The sequence below is a fragment of the Streptopelia decaocto genome, assembly GCF_964273445.1.
Source record: "Streptopelia decaocto genome assembly, chromosome: 7".
NCBI classification, from domain to species: domain Eukaryota; kingdom Metazoa; phylum Chordata; class Aves; order Columbiformes; family Columbidae; genus Streptopelia; species Streptopelia decaocto.
Window position 1 is genome coordinate 17192595 of NC_138661.1, and position 24880 is coordinate 17217474.

The window sequence follows — 24880 nt, forward strand, 5'->3', positions numbered from 1 at the left end:
AAATGCATTTACTTTGTGGTCTCTGGTTCTGCTCGTGTGCTGCTGTGTGAATGTGTGCTATTCACATGGGACTTTTAAACTGTTATTTATTGCTTCAGTCTCCTGTATTAATACCAGGTCATTTTCACAATAATTTCATAGACATTTTAAAACAATCAGCCTAGACCATTAAATACACTGAGTGTCATATGTCATCTCTAAATACTAAATCAAATTGATAACAATTTTAGGTAATTCAGTAGCAGTTAAGATCCATTTCAAGACATTGTAGCAATATGTTGCCTGTCTGGTTCAATTTTAAAATGAATGCAATGATAAAACTGTACCTGTACCAGAGTGTTTGAAACAGAGCCAGAAGCTCTGTACGCCTACTGCCACCCTTTGTGTCACCAAAAATGTCATGTCTCCTGGTATTTGAGCAACTGTTTTAACCAGGAAGCTTGTTGTTAAACTCTGCATTTTAAGTTGTCTGGAATTGATTAACAGAACATGCAGAAAGGTGGTTTCAGTACGGAAATACAAGAATGATATTTCTACAAAGTACTGTATCACTGATATATGTTTACTGTCCCTCGAGTGTTTTTCAGACATTGCTCATAGCAGGGAACACATTTTAAGTGCCAAGTTAGGTTAGATTAGACGAGCATCACATTGCTTCTTGCGCAGCCAAAAGCTGCCTTTTCTGTAGGGCAGGGGTGTCAAACTCATTTTCACCGGGGGCCACGTCAGCCTCGCGGTTGCCTTCAAAGGGTTGAGTGTAATTTTAGGACTGTAACTACTCCTACAATTATACAGTCCCAAAATTACATTCAGCAGTTTGAAGGCAACCGCGAGGCTGACATGCCCCCCAGTTGAAATGAGTTTGACACCCCTGTGGTAGGGGACGAAGCCAGCCCCACTGTCCTCTGAGGTTTCCCTAACTGAGGGTATTGCTGGGCAAATTCTAGAGAAACTCAAAGAAACTGCATTAGATCTACTTGCCAGCAGTAAACCTGGAAACAGGATGGAAAAGATCGATGTTATACCACAGAGTTTGTAACTTAGGGAAAAAGCTGGACTGGGCACAAATAATAGAATATACCTAAAGTGATGTATACACACATATACATGAAAGGAATAAGAAACAGGAAATCTGAAAGGCAACAGTTTTTGTCATTGAACAGAAGTATTTTTGTAGCAATGGTCTTTGCTCCTTTATATGCTAATCTGTTCATGCAGTCGCTCAAAGTGATGTCATGCAAAAGAAGCCTTTTTATTATCACCTGGAGGGCAAGGACAGCCCAACAACTAAATGGGTAGAAGCAGCCTTTCAAAGAACTTATGAAAATGCTTAATTGCCTTTTTTTCTCACCTTAATTTTTCGTCTTTTCAGGTTACGAGGGTGTTTCTGAGTTTTTCACAGATCTCCTGAACCACATCGCTGCTGTCCTGCAGGGTCAGGTGCCTGAGGTGACCCAGCTAAACCGCAGCAAGCTCCTGGCTGAGCAGACCAGCGGGATCATGGACGAGCGGATATGCTGCACTAGCACGGGCTGTCTCAGCGTCATGGGCAAAGACTCCTCCTGGATTGTGGAAAGCGAGACCAACAGCTCAGTAAAACTGCAACACCAGAGACTAGGCTGCAACTCGGCAGTGTCCCCCAGCTTCCAGCAGCACTGCGTCGCTACGTTGGCAACAAAAGCTTCTTCTCAATAACCTGCCAGTGCCATGGACTGAGAAAAAGCCACAGGGATACAAATTGTGGTCCCCAAACCAGATCAGGCTGTATCAATACAATTCCGGAAAAAAAAGAAAAAAACCACAAAACCAAACAACCAAACAACACAAAAAAAAGCAAAATAAAAAAACCCTTCCATTTGATTTAACCTGATTTGCTGATGAAATGGACTGAAATGTGGAGGGCAAGAAAGTGATTCAGATCCATTTCATCAGATTCCAGTTGCAAATCTGTAGTGAGTTTACATACACATGGGTTTTAACACTAGTCCTTTCATTGTGGGAGGGTTGCTCTTTCATTTCTATTGTTCCTTGTAATCACTGATGACCAGCATTTTAAAATCGTACCTCATGGTATCAAGAAGATAATAATGTTGAAATGCAGTGTCTGAATGTAACAGTGCTAGAGATTTTTGCCTAAGATATTCCCTGTTCCCTTTTTCCACGTAGGCCATTGCAAAAGGAAGCTAAGACAACTTCAGTATCACTAAACCAAATCTCTTGAAACATTGACCAGTCAAGATGTTGGCAGGCAGCTCGCTGTGAAGCCGTGGCACTTTGAGTAGGACAGAGTAGGGTGGTTGTTCAGGGTGCAGAACGGAGGTGGCCACCCAGTTCCAGCGTTGCAATTCTTCCCCCAGGCCTCATTGCTTCCCTCAAAAGCAGCTTCTAACTACACTTGTCAACAGTGACACGTCTGATCCAGACAGGGTGCCGACAGTTAGGCTGAGTTAGTAGATTAAATATCATCCTTTCAATCATCCGCTGGTGGTGAAATCCTAGAAGAGTTAATGGAAGCAGCTCATCTCTTAGAGAATTTTATTCTCTCTCCATTGCACTTGTGAGGACTCTGGGGCAGCTCTGCAGAAAGGCTGGCAAACAGAACCGTACGTTTTCCTTGGAGCAGTGCACCTGAGCTGCGGATCCCGAGGGGTGGCACAGCTGCTGCCTTCCACAGATCCATGCTGTTGTGCATTTTGTTTTTCTTTTGCAAATTGAATCTAAGCAGAATTATGTACCTTTGTACTTCTGTACATGACAACTCTAGCTTAGAGACCACATTATTTTGTTGGAAGCTGCCAGATGAGGTCGTGTGGTAATTTACAATAGTGCTTTATACTGTTTGGAAGCTATAGCACACCCAAATTTTATCTGTTGAGATATGCAGTAAACCTCCAATGTTCACCCTCTATTGCATCTTCTGGCATGGCAGCACCTTCTGCTGTTGAGAATTCCTCCAACTTTTGCCAGTTCTGAACACTAAGCTGGGAATATTCAAGTCAGCGCTGAAAACAGAGACACTATTTTGGTGTGGCCTTCCCTTCCCCATATAAGCCCTAAAATACATTTAATAGGGGTGGAGTTAAGAAAATTTCCTTAGTTAAGCTCCTAGCTTGCAGATGTGGGAATTTCTGTCTTTCTATAGCAGGTATTTGTAAAGCATCCATCGCTGCAGCATTTTATACCAGTTTGTTTAGCATCATGTGTTAGATACCTACTTGAAAGGATCTAGAGCTTCAAGGCCAGGTAGACTGTGGAGAAAGGAGTAAACTTTGTAGCAGATGTCACTGTCCTACCTGATGGTACCAGTCGTGGAGGGGAAAAAGTTTTCAAGAGCGTTGTGTAGCAGTTCTTTTGTGTGAACAATGTTTTTTCCTGAGGAGAGATTTGGTTCGTTCCCAAAATGCCATTCTTGGGAATTTCCTGTAGCTGGAATCGGATTTTCCAGGATAATTTAAGAAGAGATTATTCCACCATATTTCTATAGGGACTGGAAGGACCTTATGAGTGTGGCGTCTGTCAAATTCCAGGGTGCACGAGTGCGAGTGCAGCCAATGTCCCAGACTCTTGCAGGTCAGTCCTGAGCTGGGGCGCGTGCCAGCCCTCGGGTGCTGTGGGGCTGCTGGTGCCACATTGTCAGCAGCTCGCAGGTGTCGGGTGGTTGTCGTGTGAGTGAGTCGGATGTACATAGGTGAGGGCTTATAAAATATTCCTGATAGACCAAACCTTTCGTAAAGCCATGACTGAAATAAAATTGACAACTACAGTTTGTTTTTGTTCTGTTAAAAAGCGTTTTTATGTTACATGTGTAACAAAAGATACCCTCAGGAAGGAACTTGCCAGTGCATATTTTTGTATGGTACTTTCTTGTAACCAGCTGGTGGAGTGTTTGTAGACTTGCCTTTTGCTCCCTTTATTACAGTGGCTTGGGTTTTTTTGGGCTTTTTGTTTTGGTTTGGGGTTTGTTTTTGGGTGATGGGGAAGAATCAATGATGTTAAAACTGGGTTAGTAACTGAAGACCTTTCAAACTAAGTATGTTTACACGAATCTGAGTGTTGGATCCAATGGAAATGTCTGTATGCTGTTTCCTAGTTAGAACATCAAATAAGAATTTTATTTTCTGGCTGCCTTCTGAATTTTGGTTGGCCTATTTTGCACTGCTTTATTTCTCCAAAATAAACTACTGAAATATAATTGTGCATTTTAAACTTGTTTACAAATGATTGTTAGAAGTTTATTTTGTAATTCTCTGAAGGCTTGCAGAAATACTATATTTAAATATTACTCCAGACCTTGGCAGTAACTAGAAAACAAGTTTAGGTCATTGGTGTGATCAGTGACATTTTTCCCATAGTCTGTAATTTATTTTTTATTTATCAAATGTATCAGTATCACTTTAATATAGCAGGTGCAGATATGCAGGTACCTGTTGTGATGTGGCATTACAGTAGAGTTTTCACATAAATTACCATGCAATTGCTCTACTCCTGTATTTCCTTGCAGAAATTATTGCTATGTCTTATATACTAGAATGTTGCTAAATCACAGGGGCAAACTGGGAGACCAACTTTAAAAGCCAAAACTGTAAATTACCAAGTGTCCAGATATACATTATTGCAAAATATTTGAGCATGTGTATGTTATTAAGCCTGTGCTAAAGTGCTTTTCTGAATTGCTGCCTCATTTGATAAGTTCAGGATAGTTTTGATTTGAGATAAGCTTCACAGTAAGTTAGTGAATATTCTGGAATCTTGTCTTTTTTAAGTAGAGGAGTCTAGTAATATTAGAGCATACCAGAATGCCCTTGCTCTTAAAATTGCAGATAATCTGAGGGAGATTTTCCATAATATCTGTTTGAATTTTGTTATTGTGGGTTAGAAAAGGCTCTGCTGTGTTTTCAGAGGCATAGCTATTATTGCTGTGTTGATGGGAGCAATGATATCAAAATCAGATGGTTGCCAGTTAGCTTCTTAGGGATCTACTTCTCTTCTGCTTCACTGTTAGAAATCCACAAGAACACCCTTAGCTTGACTGGAATTTCTCCAGGTTTTGTTTCAGCGTGCTGGAGAAGGAGATGGGACTCTGGTTTCCACTGTAATTATGTCATCAGCTCCAGTAGGTGAAGATATTTCCCTGTTGAAATGAACATGAGTGGTATCATTACTGCCTGCGATGCAAAGCCCTCACCATCCTCCTCCCCTTCTAGCTGACTTTGCCGCCTTGCGCTTGGGTTTGCAGTGACTGCGCCAGAATGTCCCCATCGTTCCGTGAAAACCAGCTGCAGAAAGGCAGCCTAACTGGGAGCACTGGTGCTGGTGGTTGTGGTTTGTGAACGTGGAGCTGCTGCTGGGCCGATGCCCTTCTGCCTTTGGTTAACCACGAGTCTGGCTGCTCAGCCTCTGTGCTGTGGGAGCCAGTTGGCATTAAAACTGTTCGGGCTGCCGGAATGATAAAGCTGTTTAATGATCTCCATCCTCAACGTGGGAATGTTTGTGCAAAGGAGGTCTGCAGCAGGTTGATCAGATGGAAAAACACCAATTTAATTTGTTTTCATTATAGATGAGAACAAGTTAAGAACCTGAGGCTTCACGAGGTAACAAGAATTGCTGAAGATAAAGCCTCAAGTTCTCCAGGTTAACTGCGGGCTATATCCAGCCAGGAAACAACCAGGTGGAGTAGTGGGTAGATAACAGTCAGGATACAGTCCAAAGGCAACAGAATAAATGGGGCCAGAGGTGTTTGATTTGGATGGCAAAAAAGGAGCAAAACAAAAAATGCTTCTGATGTTACCATAAAATATAAAAAAATCCAGGCATATCAGTTCTTAGATTACCACTGGTTTCACAAAGTCTTTGTGTGGCAGCAGTGACAGGTGAGTCAGGCCTTTTCACACTGGCATGCAGCCTTGCCTTCCACAGCTGTGTAGAAAATCTTGAATTTTGGGGTTTTTTTAGTGAATAGAGTCTATTGAGTTTGTAGCAGTCTCCCCATGTGCACGCTTGCAGGAGTTCACTTGCATTGCCCTGCTAATTTTCTTTTCCTCTCTCTTTTGTAGCAAGAGATGTATTGATTTCTGTATTCAGTATACAATTACTTTATGGTGTTGCAACTGTGTGTTTTGTAATTAGGAGTATGTGAAAATGCTTTGTATAGATTAAAATATTTCCTTTAATATAATCTCGCTTTCGCAGAGAAACAGACACACCGTTGCAGATCACATTGCTGATTTTATTTGTAATATTGCTTTAATATCTATTTCAGAGGAATGTAACCTCCAGAAAAGTACTTTCCACATCTTCACTACCTTTCCTTTCCCTGTTCTCCCTGTGTGGATCCAGGCCATCAACTCTTGAGCTTTTGACCAGATGGTTTTCAGATCCTCCCTGGATCCTGTCATGTTTACATGGCCACAGAAATTGTTAGATTTCTGAAGTTTGAGAGGATCCAGGTATAAATGGAGGTGTTAGAGCGATTCCTCAGCAACGCAAGCGCAATAGCATCTGTAGCGAGCAAAGGCCCCGAATGTTTCTGCTGTGTGCGTGCAGGTGGCTGCTGGGGCCTGGCCCACCCCTGCTGCTGGGCCTGATTTCCTGTGGAAGTGAAAAATCCACTATAAGAAAACACCCTGTATCTGCGATGCAGAAGGAGAGCAGGGAGAGGTAGGGCCTGGGAGTCAGATCCCAGCCAGCAGACACTGTGATACCCGTGGTCCAGAATTCCACTGTGTTTTATAATAGCGACCCAGGGAGATGTTTTCTCTTTCTCTCCACCTTTTTACCCTGCCTCCCCTGGCGCTGACACCAGCAGGTGCCTGTGGGCTACAAGAGCTCGTTAGCAGGTGACCTTGCCCCGTGTGCCATGAGGTTGCAAAGTTCTTGTTGATGGCCTGGAAATCTCTTGAAATTCCAGAAGTAGCTGAAGTGACAAATGGAGTTCATGAAAATCAGGTCTTCCTCTTCCATCCTTTTTAAAGAAACCCACATTTTATTTCCTTCTTCATTCTTTACACAGTAGTTTTTAGATATAAATTATTTTAACATTTTTGTGTGAAAAGACATATATACGTATATGAAGTTATTAAAAGGTTGAGTATATGTTGAGTATAAAATAGTGACTTCTTTGTTTCAGATGTTAGCAGCCCCTAAAAATGAGTTGTTTATCCTCTTGTAAAGTCAGTGCTGTAAAAAAAAAAATATTAAAAATAAAAGATGTATTAGATGTATCTTTTATTATTTATTTCTGATTCAGTATTGGATACAGCTTGCGTATACCATTGTGAGAACCACATACAAAAATGCAGTCGTACTTAAAATGGAGTAACAATGTTTCCTTGGGATCCCAACAGTTTTGAGCAAAGTGGCCCTCTGGGTGTGAATAGTGTTGGATTTTCTCCTTCACTCTCCAGCGTCACTTCCCCCTAAGCATGGCTGAATATTGGGGACCATTTTGTGTATGTACTAAGTTTCTCAAGTTCATAGATATCTGTGTTCACATCCAGCTGTACAGTGTTAACAAGCGTGTCTTGTGATTCACTTCAGCCCAGTTCACTATGGTTTCTGAAACGTAATTCCCATTTTGTACTTAAATTTGTATAGAATGATATAAACCCTTGAAAGATCATGGCTTACTGTAAAAACCAAAAATACTTGCTATTTGGCATCTTACTTCAATTGCATGACTGATCAGATCAGACAATGGAGATGGTGCTTTCATCTAACAGCATTGATTTCTATAGTAATATATTAATTTTCTCTTCATTTGCCAAGCACCTGTTTTGGACAATGTTTTGGTTTCAACGGTAAAGCAATATGCAGTAGGTATTGTGGCATTCTCTCTGTAATTGTTTTGAAGACAGAATTGTCCCTTTCCAACACATAATGAAAATAAATGCCTTATAACAAGTTCTACTTTGCTTTCTCTTTATGATTGGATAGGGCAGCGAGGTGAGCAGCTCACCGTGGGAAGCCTGTTTTTATGAGCATTTGGTTTTCACTTCCTTCCCCAGTGCGGTTGTTTGCAGTTACTTTGGACCTCCTTGTACCAGCACTACGAGTGAGCAAGGCTGGTTTGCTTTTGTTCTGAATTCTAAGGCTAGTGGGAAGTTGGCTATTTCTGTCTTAATATAAAACACGGGTAAACATTGCTTGGATTCAGGCTGCTGTGGTACTTCAGCATTTATGCCTAGCGTAGGCTTCTGGGCTGATTGTTCCTGCATCATCCTGAGTAGGGAAGTCTTGATTTCTCAAAACCTAGCAGGATTTTTAATCAGGATCCTATTGACCGGTGCAGGAGGGAGAACTCACCCAGCAGCATCAAACCTCACAAAGCCACAAGCCCGCTGAGCGAGGGCGCTTATGGAAGCCCTGCTGGGGGTCAGCACGTGGTGTTAAACCCAAGGTCGAGCCCTGCCAGGCTGAGCCCAGATGCTGCGCAGCAGCAGCACAGCCGTTTGGAGGGACAGCGTTTCAGAACTGGTGAGGTGTTCTCCCAGGCCCAGAGCTCTGGCCTTCAACTTCATCTTTCCCTTCAGACAAAGTCCTTGAGTCACAAATGTTTGTGATTGCTCGATTATCCAGTTAAGACAATTTATAGTAGCTCCATCAAATAATGTTATTTTTCCTCGTGTTGATTTTTGCAGAATCACAGAATGTTTCGGATTGGAAGGGACCTCGAAAGATCATCCGGTCCAATTCCCCCTGCCAGAGCAGGAACACCCAGATGAGGTTACACAGGAATGTGTCCAGGTGCGTTTGAATGTCTCCAGAGAAGGAGACTCCACAGCCTCCCTGGGCAGCCTGTTCCAGTGTTCCGTCACCCTCACTGAGAAGTTTCTTCTCATATTTAAGTGGAACCTCCTGTGTTCCAGTTTGTATCCACTGCCCCTTGTCCTACCGTTGGTTGTCACCAAGAAATCCTGGCTCCATCCTCCTGACACTCACACTTTACATATTCAGAAACATTAACGAGGTCAGCAGCAATAGAGTCATTCTGTCTGCTGCCACCATCCTTTCTGGAAAATCTTAGGTCCAAGTCCTTTGGAGATGGCTGCTTCTCAATGGGGAGTTTTTCATTTCTTGGGATTGGGTTGGTTTTTTGGTTTTGGGTTTTTGTTTGTTTGTTTCTTTTGGCAGGGGTGAGGTGGGGTGGGTGGCTGAGGGTTTCTGTGAATATATTGTGACATGTGGACCTGAGTTTGCAAGGGGATGTATGGGTGATGCTACTGACAGAGACTCTGACACAAAAGAAATGAGCTGCTGCACGGCTGCCAGGGCCGGGGCGGGGGGCACTGCCCATTCCCCCAGCCGCCCCGGGGAAGCTGCTCTGTGGGTGGAGGTGGGGGGAACAGCTCTGGACACCAGCACCTCCTGCATCAAGGGCACCCCACATGTCCACCTCCAGTGCAATTCACTCTACAGGCAACAGCACTGATGTTTTTAGCAGAGTAAAGGAATAAGTTGAGTCCAAAGCTGGACAGCCATTCCCTGAGCATCTCAGCTGTTCTGTGGGCTGCAGGTGACGGGAGATAACTTTGAACTAGGGGGTAGGATACAGCCCTGGCGGTGGGATGCTCTTTTCTTCTCCTACTGATACACGTAGATAGTCTAAAATCTTACGATCAGTGTTCAGAGGCTTTTGGGGCAAGCTTTCCCAGCCAAGGCACCACCCTGTGTCCTCCAGCTGGCACACAGCCTGAAGCCCAAAGGATGGGAAAGGTTCTGCCTGCTAGTGCTGTGCCAGCAGGACACCATGGCTCCTGCGAGCCAGCGCACAGGAGGGGCATCCCCTAAGGACCAGCCTCACCTCTGGGTAACACGAACCAGTAGTTTTCCTAGCCTATTTGTTTTTTTGGTTTTGTTTTTGTTTTTAACCCACTCATGCATTGTCCCAATAGCTCGACTTGGTCAAGTCTTGCCCCAGTGTTTAGACTTTTGATTTCTCTCTGGTCAACCTTGTGTTCATTGATGAACTACAGATGTGACCGATGTCTCCCTGCAGCATCCAGCACACCTGGCATCGGGGCTGGGCTCTGCAGCACCACTGGGCCCTGGGTGGGCAGAGAGAGCCCCACAGTGCCTGAGATTGTGGGGAGATGTCCTCAGTGCTGGGCCACGGTGGCCAGCAGTGGTGTAGCCCGGTTAGGGAGGGAAACGCCATCACAACGGGTCTGTGGCGAGGGGAGGCCTCCATTCCCCTCCTCTCTACTACGACTGTACAAGACCTGCAGTGTGCCGACAACCGAGACTGAAGCTGCCAAAACAAAGGAAGGAACCCACTACAGTTTTATTTTTTCCTTAGATAAATTTTTTATATAGAATATATTACAGTCAGAGTTATCAGCTTTTAATCAAAAGATAACAAGTTATTGCAGTTTTTTACCCAGTGAAACTACCGGTGGAAGGAGAACTTTCTAGAAAGCTGTCTTGTCTTTTAAAAAAAGAGGGAAAAAACCCCCACCCAGACAGAAAATACACGTGTAGGTTGCGCTTTGCACCCACCGCTGCCCAGCTGGGCGGGTGGGCATCCATGTGGACAGGGGAGCGTGAGGCGAAGAAGCGGCTATGGGCACAACACTATGGAGAGGGAGGCAGGCCTGGGCACTAGTGAGTTGGCTTCCTAGGCACAATGCTTCTGCTCCAGCTTAATTGCTTTTAAATCAGGAAATGAAAATGCGTTGGGGACAGAAGAGGGTGACGGCGGTGGCTTTCACCTGCACAGGGCGAGCTGGGGCCCTCAGCCTCGCCTCAGCTCGTGCAGCTTGTGTGCGACGCGCTCCAGCTCAGCCTCGATGGCGGCCAGGCTCTCCAGGTCCTGGTCCTGCAACAAAAACCCAGGACACAAGTCAGCAGCCATGGGTGGGCAGCCCTTGCCGCCCAGAGCTATGGGAAGCCTTTGCCTGGGGCTCACTGTCGGTGATGGCACTAGCACAGCTACATCTCACCCTGACCCCTCAGCCCACTCCTGCATTTACTCCTCTGGACAGATGGTGTCTGGGCTCAACGCCAATTAGTCCTGTCCTGATGTTAAATTGCTGCAGCTGGTGATGGGGACAAGATATGCGATCCCCATCCCTCCCCAGTGCCGCTGGTAGGCAGGGCAGCCCCTGACAGGTCTGTCCCTGCAGAGCATGAGGCTGGAGGGGGCTGGCTGCCGGGGGGCTGGGGCTGCAGCGGGTGCTGCCGAACAGCACTGGGAACCTGCACCAAGGCAGTGGTGTCAAACCGGGATGGGCACTGGTGCCTGTCACCTGCGGCAGCTGCAGGATGTGCCCTGCTCCTGGAGGGGACAGCGGTGTCCCCGCCCTCCATGCTGTGCTGAGTGTCCACACGTGCTTCCAGCACCAGAAGATGCTTTTCCATTTGGGAAAATAGTGACTGAGGAAGCTCTCAGTTTAAAAGCTCAAGCTGCCCTTCACTTTGTGACTTTTCAACAGTGGCTCTTGTGCGTTTATGCCACCACCTGAAGCTATTCTATTCAGCGAAGGTACTCAAACTTGTAACTGCATGACTTTGCCTGAACGCTGGTCATACGCAATTGCCCCGTCTCGCTGCCAGCCCCAGCCCTGCCTGTCCCCCACAGCTGTGTCACCCAGGGCTCACTGCAGATTGTGTGCTCGCCCAGCACAGCAGCAGGCTCTGTGGTACCGAACTTTGGGCTGCCAGTGCAAAAAGTGCCTTACGCTGCTGGCAGAGCTGAGGTGACGGCCCCTCTCCCATGCAGAGGGAGCAGAGCCATGCCGCTGCCTGCAGCAGCTGCCAAGCACGGGCTGACCCTCAGCCACCAGCCTGCACTACGTGTGGCTGGGGCGAAAAAATAATGTAAGTATGTAAAAAAAAAAATAAAGGCTTTTTTTTTTCCTCATCCCCTGAACAGGTAAAAAGTCACCCAGACTCTCTGCAGGGCCTTTGGCTCAGCCTCTGGGAAGGCTCTGTCTGCAGCAGTGTGCTGAGCCCCGGCGGGTGCAGGGGACAGCACTCATGTCCCCCAGCTGTGCCCACGCTGGCCCCACTGGCCCAGCCACCCAGCCCCATAGCCCAAAAGCCAGGAGAGGGGACAGGGTGGCAGCTGCTCTGGCAGAGCAGACCCTGTGCCTTACTGCTGCATGACTGGTCTGATGCCTCTTCACCATTTCCCAGAGGGTCTGATCTATTTTTTTAAAAAAAATACCAAAAAATCTTGTCACAACAGTAAGCAGTTTTTCAGCCTCAGCAACCTCCTTCCCAGTCACTTTTTGGCAGCTGAGACGACCACCTTGTGGACAAGGCACACCCCAGAGGGGCTGGCAGGGGTGGGTGGGCATCAGCCTCCTTGGGGGAGACACCTGGGATGCAAGCAGATGGTGATGAGGAGGCAGATGGGGCAGGTGCCCAGCTCCTCGTCAGGCACCTGCTACATCCCAGCTCAAAGCCAAGATATTTGGCTTTGCTCTGAACCAACGCAAATGGAGATGCCCTCCCAGCAGGGGATGCTGATGCTCAATCTTTGGGCAATGTTTTGGTGCCTAAGGCAAGAGGGGTGTTTCAGGCAAGAGAGCCGCAGCAAATTAGCTCCACCCATCTGCTGCCCCAGTCTGTTCCTGGGCACTTGATCATGGCTTTTCCCAGACCAAACACCCACAGACTCCATGCCCAGTCCCACCATCCAGCCCCCATCACTATCTCAAACATCCATGCCTGGAGGTGGGCCTCAGCACAAAGGTGAAAATACCACCCCTGGCTGCTGGGGAAGTGCTGAACTACCAAGCTCCATCATGCAAGGTCTCTGCAGTAGGTCTCTGACTTTGGAAGCCTGGCTTAGATGTATTCACGTAACTGTCAACCATTTCCACTCCAACGCCCCAGCTCTCTCACCACGGCTACACCCTGGTTTACCCCTGTAAGAGGTCTGACACTACTGACTCCATCCCTGAGCCAGGGGCAGAGGCTTTGGAACACAGGACCAAACTCGAGGCATCAGAGACAGCTCAGGTCACCATGTCCAGCACGGACCAGTGCAAAAGTCCTGTCTCATTTTTAAGACTGTCTGCGGCAGAGGATGTTTTTGCACTAGTCGCTAAAACAAGGAAAAAAAAATGAGGACACAGACAGGTGCAAATCTCAATAATACCCAGGGCTTTATGGCTAAAAGGTCACCAAGCATCTCCTTAATGTCAGAGAGAACTGGTGCTGGCTGCATAACACCAAGGTGCCATCCACATCTCCAAGCACAGTTTGGATTCCCAAGTAATAACCAAGTGGGATTTAGTCTTAAGTTTACGTACACCAACCTCCGTTCTCCTGTTCGCGCTGCCTTCCTCATCCTTCTTTTCTTCAGGCATAGGAGCAAGTGGAAAGCCTCCTTCAGTGCTGTCCTCCTTTGAATGATGCTTCCAAGACCTTCTCACATTTTCCTCTGGACTACCGAACTCATACTTGCGGGACCTGAATGCCATTTTCATGGACCTGTCTGGGTCTTCCTCACTATCATTTTCCTCCATGCGCTTCTTCGAAGTCAGCTGCTTGGCTAGCTCATCCATTTTGTTCCACCTCTTGGAGTCTTCCCACTCCCTGGAGGACTCTTCCTCCATCTCTTCACTTTTGGCATCCCTGGTCTGGAAGGTGTCCTCATCCTCCAGGCGATGCCTTCCTCCTCTCAGTGCCCGGGGCTGTTCTTCCTCTTCCTCCTCCTCCTCCTCCTCCTCCTCAGAGCTCCTCCCATCTTTTCCAAATCCCAGAGCATCATCATTATCTGAAAGAGCATTAAACACAACAGTGAGCACAAGCGTCAACCTGGCTGTGCTCCACCTCTGAACTGAGCCTTCAGGGACAATGTAAGATGGGTTTCCTGACTTGGGCCCGTATTGCCAGGATTCTGGAAACACCCACTCTCACGTCACCACGTGTCAGTAGCGGGGCTTGGAGGCAACAGTCAAACACCACATAGGAAGTTCAAGAAAAATCAATCAGTTGTCCCCAGATGCTATGAAAACTGAGCGGCAGGCAGCTGCCCGGTCTGTGTTACCTGTTGTGCATGGGCGCGTGAGGTCAAGCACTCCTAGGGGGGGTCTGGGTTCCTGTTGGCAGGGGTGTGTCTGCAAACCCAGTAAGCACCTGCCTGAACTATCAGGCTTTAAAGCCTCTTATCTGCCTGTCACAGTTTTCTCAGCTCACCCTGGGTAGGTGTCAGTGCAGTCATCTGGGATACGTACTGTCATCTCCCTGCATCTCCTCAGCCTCCTCATCCTCCTCAGCCAAATCAAGTGATCTCTCTGCTTCGGTAGGGTCCTCCTCTGCAGCATCATCTCCTCCGTCATCCTCCCGCTCCACACGCTCCCCTGCTGCCTCCTTGCTCTGCTCCCGGCCCTGCCTGGATAGCTGCTCTCCCTCATCCTCTAGCTCCAGGCTGTCTCTGGGGCCTCTGGGCTGCTCCTCTTCATCCCCTTGCTGCTGCTGCTCATCCTCACTGGAGTCTTTGCTGATGTGGTTGTCCAAAGCTTCATCTCGCTGGGCATCCTCTGCGCCTCTGATGTCATTGCTCTCTGCTTCCTCCTGGTCTTCCTTCTCTCCAGGGTCAGCATCCCGTGGCCTGGGCTCCCTCTCCTCCAGGCTGTTTTTTCCCTCCTCTCTTGAATCCTCATTTTGCTGGGTTTTCTGTGCTTCCAGCTCAGCCAGGGACTCCATGGGCTGCTCCTCCTCAGGGTGCTCCCCTGTCACACCTGCAGAGGGAGGAGCAAGAAGCAACACCTCTCCTGAGAGCTCATTTCACAACCAGTGAAGCCCACGCATTTCTTAGGGATCTTCAGTCCCGCTCAGCAATCTGCTTAACTAGCCCATGGATCCTTTCACAAATCACTTCAACATGCACTTGTGTTCAAGCTGCTGCTCTCCTGGAGAGCCTCGCGAGGCTGAAGTTAAACATATGCTGAAGTGCTTTGCTGCAGCACAGTCCTCATCACCCTCTCTTGAGATGCCAGCAGCAAACTTGGCCAGTGTGAAACCAGATCGCACAAAAAATGAAATTATTTAGGATTGTAATATGACACTTGCACAGCTCTCCCTGCTCTGAGAACTGCGCTAACATTGCATCCTTATGTCTCCCACCAGGTTGAAGAAGGAGTCAGCATGTTTGCAGTTGAGCCACAGGAAGGGGGGGCTGGCTCTGCTTCTGCAAAGCAGCTACTCAGCAGGAGCTTAATGTGGGCTGGGTATTTGCTCTTCCTCATGTCAGAGACTGGCCTCTTTTAACCTAATTAGCCACAGAAATCACTTTTCAAAAGAAAAGACGGGGAACTGAAGAGCAGTGGGAAAAGCCAGATGGATATGGAAAGCCAAGCACAACCCGAAGCAGGGCTGGGGAGTCTGCTGGGGTGAGGGGATGCAGAGAGATGGTCACGCAGGGCTGGTGACCACCAGTGACACTGTGCTGGTGTCATTGGGCTGCCTGTAGGCCTGGATGGCCCAGAGTGCCACGCTCCATCCTCGTGCAGTTTCCACACTGCTGGAGCGAGACGTTCAGGTCTGCCCTGGCAGGAGGGAGGCCCAGAGCCACCTGTCCTCTCTCTTGGCTTTTGGCTGTGCTGGCTGCAGGAGCAGCCCTGGGGGTATTGCTCCTCATTGCTTCGGGCAGCTTTGGGCTGACATCGCATCATTGCTGTGTTGCTGTTGCTCAGCCACCTTCCCAGAGCCCACTCGAGACCCTCTGCTGCTGCTGGACAAGAAGCCATCTCACCCCACGCTGGCATCATCTCTTCCTGATGTGGAAAAGGGAAAGGGCCAAACCCTCCTTTCTGCTACACTGCCTGTCTCTAGCCCAACCACAGAAACATGACATGGGGAAACCCCAGCTGAACATGGTCTTTCCTAGACACAGGTGGGTTGTGTGGGTGTGTGCACTGTGTGTTTCCAAAGTTCAATTTTTCCTTCAGAGCCCCATAACCTAGTATCTTGGATGCCTGGAAATAAGGGTGGCAGGAGCAGACAGGTTGCTCTTCCCTGTATCACGGAGTCTTTCAGTACAGGATTTCCCTGGCTGTGACTCATTTTAAGCATTAGGAGTGAGTGATGGTGTTGGCAGGAGGAGGGGAAAGATCAGTATCAGTTTGGTAACTTGACCATCACTGTAGCTCAGAAATCACATGTTGTTTAAGCTGGTAAGTAAGAACAAAGCAAACACAGGGTTGCTTGTGTGTATCAGCAGCAGCATGAAAGGAGACGCCTAAATGAGAAGCAGATGGACATATCAAGGCTGTTAGAAAGAACATCCTTGTTTACAGCCTGACCTGGATTTCCTGGGGGGGCTGACACTGACCTCTCTGCTTGTTCTTGTCATTCTGACTTTCAAGGACTTCGGAAAGTTCATCTTCAAAGCCACTGTTTTTCTTCTGCTGCTGAGTTCTCTCATTGGCACCTGCATCAAGTAACAAAAAGTAGGGAAAGGCAACAGCGCCTCCTGTTTTTCAGAAAGTAGAGGTAGGAAAATAGGTCTGTGCCCTTTATAATTATATGCATATTTTCTACAAATTTGGACAAATTTGCCAAAGGGCAGTTGATACATGAATCAACTCCAGTAACAAAGCCACCATCAAAACCATCATCTGCAGGAAAGAAAAATGTTTCTAAACAAACAGAGATGCAGGGTTGCTAAGGAAAACTAATATTAATGGGGAGCTGGGGACTTAAGAGACGCTGAACTGCAGCACATTGAGGCTGACAAAAGACTTAAGCATCAGAGTACGGAAGGATAAAAATTGCCTGCTTACAAATGCTGCCCATGTACCTCTGTTAGGTGAGCACTGAGAGCCCCTGTGCCCTCCTGCCTGGTGGTGGGGGCCCCTGTCCCAGGACGGAGGAGCAGCAATCATTCTTGCTCCAGGGATGGCCCAGGGCCCCAAGGGCCCACACCTCAATCTCTGGGATTATGGAGCCAGCTTGACAAAAGCAACACTCTGGAGAAAGCGCTGTCTGAAGGCAGCATGAGCTGGAGGTCAGAGCACAGCTGCCCTGGCAGCCCACACTCCCCAGGCAGCCCATCCCAGTGGGAGGTGCCAGCCAAGCAGGCCCTGTCTAACCCAGCTCATGCCCTGCTTCTATACCTTAACACAAAGGCAAGAGCCAACAGTGCCAGCCCAATCCTCTCTAGCCCTAGATGGGGTGGAGCTGGATGATGGGGGTGGGCTCTCCAGCCTGAGAAAGACCAGCTGCAGCCAGCACAGAGGGGACCAAGATAAATAACTTTGCTCTTCCCTTTAGCGACATGACTCTCCCATCCCAAGTCATTGTGATCTGGAGCTCATGTTACTCCAGGACAAAATGGTGTGATGGGCTCAAGCCAAGGAAAGAGCAGAGCAAGATGCACCTCTGCGAAACAAATCCCTTCCCATGGACTCCATGCTGTACGGCACAGCCTGTCTGAGAGCTGAGCACCCCAAATCACAACCATGGTGAGCCTGGGCAGCAGCACCCCAGTGCAATGAGGAGGTCCATGTCCCTCCTGGAGCATCGGAGCATCTTCAGAGCTGGTCTGGGGTCACTGTCCAGCTGGCCCCTTTGCCAGTGGAATTTGGGCAGTGCCAAAACTATTGCTTTGGGAGCTGCACGGGGCTCTCTTCTAACCTTGACTTCCTGAGTTTTGCCCCTCCCTTCTCCCTGCTGCCTCTGTGGCTTCCCTGCTTCTGGTGCCTGGTGGCATTGTCTACCACCCATCCCTGGCAGCCATGCCACACAGGTGCAGGGCACAGGGATGCCCTGGCAAGAGATGCCTGCCAGCCAGGTTTACCCCAAGGAGAAGGAGAAGAGAAGGCCAGGAGCAGCACTCCTTGCAGACTGGGGAGAGCCCTTTTGCCTCCTCAACTGGGCCACCATGGCAGAGGAGCCTACACTGTCTTTAAAGTAGCCTTGCCTGGGACCTGCACACCAGCTCTGGGGACCTCAGAATAGGCCTTTTTCCCCTTGGACACCCCTCTGTACAGCTCTGTGCTGCTGCTGCTCCCACACTGACAAGTGGAGAGCTGCCCACACCTCTCCAAACCAAAGGAACTTGCATTCAACCAAAGGCAGCCAACAGGAAAATCCCCATTGGGGGCTTTCATTGTTGGGGTTTGTTTTAGGTACAAGTCCTGCTTGATGCTCAGTGATGCTTCCCTTCTGCCACACCTGGGTCTAGTGCTAGGCTCCAGCTGCACAAACAGTGAAGGTTTTCCTCTCTTTCATTCTAGCTTGAATCCTGGTGGTTATTTGTTGAATGAAATTACAGAATTTCCATTTAGTGTTCTCCCACCCCCAAATGCCTATACTCTGCATCACCACCAAGTTACATTGAGAGTCATTTAAATAATCAGATGCATACTGGAGTTATTATAAGCAGAATTGCTGTACCCACTCTGCCAGTCTCTACTGGAAGTCCTGAAACTAGATTTCCTCAGGCACATTTATATGAAGTTGAGTTAATATAAAATACAAAAAACCCCAAACAAAACTGTGCAGGAGGCTACAACAGATGAAACCCCTCTTCCCAAATAACTGTAGTGAAACTGTACCTTGAGCTGCAATTTCCTGAAGCTCCTTCAATAAATTTTGGTGGCGAAGGATGGAAATGATTCGTTCATCTGCAATAGGGGAGACTTGGTCCACAAGGTGGTCAAAGACAACCTCCCCCCTCACCCAGAAAATGAAAAAACACCCTAAACACCACCTCCCTCTTGGTTTTCTCTCTCTCGGCCTGATTTGCTGCCACATTTCTTAACCTTGTGGTTAAGATGACAGGAAGGTCTCATGAAAACCCAGGAGCTTCCCATCACCCAGTGCCTGCCCTTGCTGCAGTGCCAGCCTGATGAGCAGTGACTCTGTCCCTGCTTCTAGGGCCTGGTGCAGCCTGATGGGGTGACCACAAGGAAAGCAAGTGTGTCAGAGACCCCTTGGCAGGTGCTAGAACATGTGTCAGGGCAGGACCGGCCCCTGACTGTGTCTCTGCCAGATCTGCTCTTGCTGATACCCAGCATTAAATCTGAGCCTGTACCTCCTCTGAGTGTTTCTAGGCATTCCTCACTGATTGGCAGGGGGTTTGGCTTCGATAAAGTATCAGAGATGACCTCTACAATGCACTTCATCACCTAGAAAGAGACAAAAATACAAATTAAAGCACTGCTTTATTGTCTTTTTTTTGTCAACCTATTTGTTACCAAGGCTAAAACACAGCAGATGATGGCACAGATCCTCTTGCTTTTCTGGTTGAGCCAGAACTGAATGTTCGGTTCCTGTTCCACCTAACAGAGGAACAGAAGGTACCTTCCAAAACTGAGAAGTAAGCGAACGACACATGGCAATGGGAAGAGCTTCTTCACCATGACACACACTTTAGCTAAGAATGTCATGACTCTGGCCCACCCCAGAGGCTGGGCACATAAGGAGATTAAAGGGGATCTGTATATATACATAAAGAGCTCAAAATCATCTTCTTTTAAGTCAATATATCTCAATCTGTGTCTCATAAAAGGGCTCAGTGGGAGATTGTAGACAGCAACAAGTGGTCAAGCTTTTCAATAGGTGACCCTGAAATCTTGCAAGCTATTCAAGACCTAAGAAAAGCATCATAGTTCAACTGCAGCCAGGCATGAAGGGTGACATGAGGTAAACTGTACTTTCAAACATGGATGAGAAATACTGCTCTCAAGCCCTAGAGAAGGACCAGACACTTTCTAGAAGTGTTTGACCTTGTGCTTGAGTGTTCAAGCCATCTATTATAGGCTGGAAGAGCTGTTGACAGAGGCAGGTTATCTGAAAGCAGAGAAGCTCCCGCAGTTCCCTCCAAAGCATTTGCAACTGCTTCCCAGACAGGATGAACTCTGGGCCTGCCCTTTCCAGCAGCCTTTTTCTTCAGTGTAAAATGAAATGAGAAGCATTATTTATCTGGTTAGTCACTTGTACTGAGATTGCAGGCTTAGCTCTTCACTCATGCAAGTGCATCACCACTGATCCCACAGGAATCAACCAGTGCTGAATTTGTGGTAGGAGAACGAAAACCAGAGGCACAAAGGCAAGGTGGCACCTCTGGCAGGGGGGAAGGCACACTTGCCACACTAAGACAGACCACTGGGAGCCCTGATGTGTGGCCATGGTGGACCCAAATGGTCACACAGGAGAGAAAGCAGCATTCACTACAGTCCAGTGCCACTTAGTATAGCGGAAATTGGGCTGCTTCATTCAAAATGATGATTTACAAACAGACCAGAAAGTATGCAGGGCTCACAAGTGCCTGTGGAGGGAAAAACAAACAAACAAACAAACCTAAAATGAAAAAACTATACAAGTAAACCTTGGGGGCAAAAAATTCACTCACTGAACCTCTTTCTTCTGACGATTTCTGCAGGCAGACCTAAGAGTGCTGACCTCCCTCCCAAGGTGGCATTCTCTGGGGAGCAAAGCCCTGTGGCTGCAGTAGAAATTAAACATGAGACAGCAGTTCCCAGTCATCTACAATGTTGCTCATTCAGGCAATTGGATATATTCATTGACCAGCCAGAATGGGCAAATTTTCACCCTGTGTAAGGAGAGAATTCTGCAGATCACAGCCATAAAATGCTGAACTCTTAACTATTTACACAGTTTGAGTGGTTTGTCTGCTGGATTAAAAATGTTGCAGGAAGACCTAACAAAAAGAAAGGAGGAAAATTCCCTGGTATCATTCTCTTGTACCACAGTCCATTGATACTGATTTTAGATTGTATTGAGTCACTTCACTCTACCATTAAAGAGAACAAAACCCAGATTCTGATGCTTCCCTCCCATTCTACCCAACATTTGGAGCCATTTATTGCAGCTGTATTTCAGGCAGCTTCAGAAGTAAAGACTTTCTCAACATGAGAAATAAGAACCTGGTCCAATGAAACACTCTTTTGAAGACTTCTAAGCTGATCTGAGGTCTTTGTCTGAACACAAAGAAACACATCAGTCACCACAGAAATACAGCCAGCTCTGTGGAGGAACTTTGTAAAATAAAGAAATGAAGAGTGCGGGCATTCCACAATGCTCTCCTTGGCTTTTTGTGAGAATAGGTCTTGCAGAGTGAGACTTCACAAGGTCATGAAATAACAGCCTGCATCAGGAAATGAAGGAGATCCTTTCCAAATGAATGTAATTAATCCAGTGCAGAAACTTGGACTGGAATTTTGCCATAGCTATCCTCTAACTGTGAGCATGTAACTAGATCTTAAGAGCTGTTCCTGTTGTCCCTACACAGAAATATCCAAAGGATCATGTCCTTACAATGATAAACTTCACCACTTCAGAGCTTGGCTCTGCTCAGGCTTTTCTGAAATGTGCACTTATAAGTGAGAAATAGTGTCCTTCAAGCAGAAGAGTGGGCAAATGACAGAGATATTGTAAATGCTTTGGTCGTGTTGAGCTCCCCATGGAAAACCCTTGGTGTAAGGAAAGCCTGGTGAGCTGTAAGGAAAGGCCTGCAGATGCTGACTACCCATTTTACAGCCCCAAGCCACTCACAAATGCTGGTGGCACAGAGCACATCCAGAGCCACATGGTGTGTAGGAAGAGCTGTGGTGCTCACCCATGTAATGACATCCCTGTCCTGATCTGTCCTGTGAGATCAGGACTTCCTTCACTGAAATACTGTGTCTCAGAGGGTGGTAAAGGTGGAAAAGCCCTAATTGCAGTAAAAATCAAGAGAAAGGTGTGGTCTATTTTTGTTCTCAGCTAGAGCCTGTCTCAGTGCAGTAGGCAGGGAAGGGACAGGCTTGGGAGACAATCCTTCTTTGGTGGAAGTATTCCCATGGAGCTACACCAGCTTCCACAAAAACTAAATATGGGTTGCTGGAAAGTGCCATGTTTTACATATTGTGGAACTGATCTCATGAGGAAAATTGTGGAATTAATGGATTGTCCCACCAGATGCCCAATGAATGTCCCACTCTGGCATGGCCAGTTGAAATGGCCAGTGCCTGCCCTGAGTCCTCTGTCTCAGTTAGCAGCACACAGCCTGAGGCAGGCACCCAGGGGCTCACAGCTCCTGGCTCAGCCCCAGCAAGGGCTAAGCAGGCTAAAGGTCTTAACAAAGCAACAGCTCTGCAGGCCCAGGCACATCTGACAGGACACAGGGAAGCATATTTCATGGCCCTTGCCCTGTAGGCAGCAGTAAGCAGAAACACTGTATGATGGAGCCTGTTGCTGAGAGTGACATGAAAGTGCTCTCCCCTTACTGCTGCTTGGGGAAAAATATTATGTGGCTAGAATAATTCAGGAAACAGAGACATTCAATAAGTAGAGGAGAAAAGGCTGATGTTCCCTTTCTGGACATGAATTTCTGTAGAAATCTTAATACGGGCAGCTAAAAATAAGCTAATCTGAAAGACTATAGGCATTATAATATCAGCAAGGGGAGGACTGTCACAAATCAACACAGGCAAACACACCCATCCAAAGGTGCCAAGAGCCCACTGGGAGTGCACACACTTGCAAAGAGCAGCCATGAATATCAGAAAAGCATGACCCAAATGTATGCATAGAAGCCTATAAAAGAAGGCTGGAGAGGTCAGCCAAGTCCTGCACTGCTTGCAGACATCCAGACAGGCTGAGCAGTGGCTAAGGACAGATTAGCAATCTGAGAGCAGCCAGTTGCCTGTTTTTCAGGAGCATGCATGTTTAAGTATCACATCACACACATACAAACACAGATGTATATACACCCCCAAACACACACAGTTCCAGCAATGCCCTTTCCTGAATCACATCTCCCCCCACTCTCCCCTGAGTCACCTCCTGTTGGGAGCTTTGAAAAGCTAAAAGTAGGAGTACTGAGAAGTGTTATATCCAGCCCCCATCCCCAGCCTCACCATTCTCCAGACAAGCTTGTTTGGTCCTTCTGCTACATCCTGAGGGACTTCCCTGGTGCCCAGGTGCCCAGAAGGGAATGCACAATGGGTAAATCCTAGTTGGGAGGGAGTGGGGGTGGATTGATCCTGCTGTAGGGATCTCATGTACATCCCTGGCACTTCCTACAGGGCATTTCAGTAGGGGCAGCCTAAAGACAGCCATCTAAGTGGATATCAAACATCACATCCTCCAGCTTCACCTGCCCCTTTCACTACAGGCCCATCCTTACCTTAGTGTCCCCCTTATTCATGTCGTTTGCCACAGGAAGGGACATGGCTGTAGAAATAAGGGGAGGGCAAAAAAAAAGAGAGCTTGTTATTCACCTCCACAGGGAAGGGAAGGGAAGGGAAGGGAAGGGAAGGGAAGGGAAGGGAAGGGAAGGGAAGGGAAGGGAAGGGAAGGGAAGGGAAGGGAAGGGAAGGGAAGGGAAGGGAAGGGAAGGGAAGGGAAGGGAAGGGAAGGGAAAGTCAGGTCCCCAGGGTGGCAGTGGCCCGTGCCCCGTCCTGCGGGACAGGCAGGGCCCGGCGGAGCCCTCGGGCAGTGACCTTGCGGCGGTCGCTGTCCGCGGTGCTGAAACCGGGGGTGGGGGTGGGCCGGGACAGCCGCTGTCCGCGGTGCTGAAGGGCCGCGGCCGGAGCGGGGCGGGGCAGCGCCATACTCCGGCCTGCGGGTCCCGGGAGATGGGGGACACGGGGACACGGACCTCAGCACAGAGGCACTTACCCGGCACGGCCAGGAGCAGCACGGCCAGAAGTCCTGGGCGGCTCATGGTACTGGCGGGATGGAGGGAGGAAGAGAGGGGCAGAGGATGAGTCTGTCCCTGGTGCGGGAGCTCCAGGCGAAGTGCCGGCGACAGACCAGCACCGTGTGTGTCTACGCCAGTGCCCTGGCCGAAGATCCCAGACGAGGCACTGCAGCAACCGGCTCAGTTATATATCTCAGTCCCTCGGAAATGGCGTCAGGAGGAAGCTAGAAGCCACTCCTCCTCTCTCCCCGCCTCCTCCCCGCCTCCCCCTTCCCTTGGCGCACAGCATTCCCATCAGCCTACACCACCAGGCTTCCTCCCCTGAGCCTCCAGGCTGTCCGGGCAAAGGGTTCCAGCAGCAAGGTGCCAGGGGCCAGTTTCTCCACCTTCTCACTCTCAGTGGAGCGGGATGGTTGTGGGGTGTGTTTCCAGGATATCACTTTTCCAGTGCCTCACCCAACACTTGCAATCTATAAGCACCTCTGCATATGTGCACTCTCTGTACGTACCAGTAGTCAATAGTGAGAGCCAATTCACATATTTCAGCTAGTGTAGCCACTTGTAGATATAGTTCCCTTGTCTTTCACTGACTGCAGAAGTTACCTAGACAAATAGTTTAGAAGAGATGCTGACTTTTTTAGGTGCCTGTTAAATGCCTCCACAGAGGATAGGAGTGCCTGTAAGACTGGTCAAGAACCAAAGAACTGGTCACCATAAAACTGGTTTGCAAATGGAGATTATAAGTCCCAGCCATATTAAGAAATATTTTTAAGTAGTAGGATATAATTTGGGTAAATAGTAAAGGCCGGTGTGTCTATTGCTGAGCTGTTGTGACTCTGTCAGGTGAGACAGTTGGATTCTCTTCTGAAAGTGATGCTGATGCTTCTTTAGGACAATTCTTCTTTAGGAATAGCACCTCTGTGCTATCCCTCAAGCAATTTCAGAGGTCACAAAAGCCAGGGACTTATACTAGAAAACCAAATTCAGAAAAATGCATTGTCCTTCTTCCCCACCCTACCTTATTCTGCTCACTACGGAGTCCTGCACTCAAGGAGCTAAAGAGAACATATTTATTCTGAGATTATAAGAATTTTCTGTGAGATCAGGGTGTACAGACTTCACTATAGGTTTCCACATTCTCTTTCTATATGCATATGGAAATGTATTCCCAAAAGTCCTCTAATATCTCCCTGATTTAAATGCATGCTTCAAAAGGCACATTTAGATTGTAAAAACCCACTCATACAAAATCAAAGCTCACCTTGTCTGTTGTATTTT

At 47.8% G+C, this 24880-nt stretch overlaps 2 protein-coding genes across 3 annotated transcripts in view; one reads left to right on the plus strand and one right to left on the minus strand.

Moving 5' to 3' along the window:
* Positions 1 to 7902, plus strand: part of ITPK1 (inositol-tetrakisphosphate 1-kinase) — a 149350-nt gene extending 141448 nt beyond the window's left edge. For both annotated transcript variants that reach the window (XM_082059620.1, XM_082059621.1), the window contains exon 11: positions 1373 to 7902. In XM_082059620.1, the coding sequence (XP_081915746.1) occupies positions 1373 to 1695 (323 nt within the window). In that variant the 3' untranslated portion in view covers positions 1696 to 7902. The remainder of the gene's footprint in view (positions 1 to 1372) is intronic.
* Positions 7903 to 10269: 2367 nt separating this feature from the next.
* On the minus strand, positions 10270 to 23693 carry CHGA (chromogranin A). The gene is made up of 8 exons (XM_082058556.1): positions 23581 to 23693; positions 23087 to 23133; positions 18989 to 19082; positions 18510 to 18578; positions 16283 to 16381; positions 14184 to 14690; positions 13263 to 13723; positions 10270 to 10813 (listed from the first exon to the last, which is right to left on the minus strand). The coding sequence occupies exons 1-8, from the start codon at positions 23624 to 23626 to the stop codon at positions 10730 to 10732; spliced, it is 1407 nt and encodes a 468-aa protein (XP_081914682.1). The 5' UTR covers positions 23627 to 23693; the 3' UTR covers positions 10270 to 10729.
* Between the last annotated feature and the right edge of the window lie 1187 nt (positions 23694 to 24880).

What these genes read in the sequence shown, in the direction of transcription:
- CHGA (XM_082058556.1), bottom strand. Translation starts at nt 23,626, where the DNA reads ATGAGCCGCCCAGGACTTCTGGCCGTGCTGCTCCTGGCCGTGCCGG. An exon ending in CCTAGAAACACTCAGAGGAG is followed by an intron (nt 18,579 to 18,988) that starts GTACAGGCTCAG and finishes CCCCTATTGCAG; the next exon opens with ATGAACGAATCATTTCCATC. An exon ending in TCAGGAAATTGCAGCTCAAG is followed by an intron (nt 16,382 to 18,509) that starts GTACAGTTTCAC and finishes TACTTGATGCAG; the next exon opens with GTGCCAATGAGAGAACTCAG.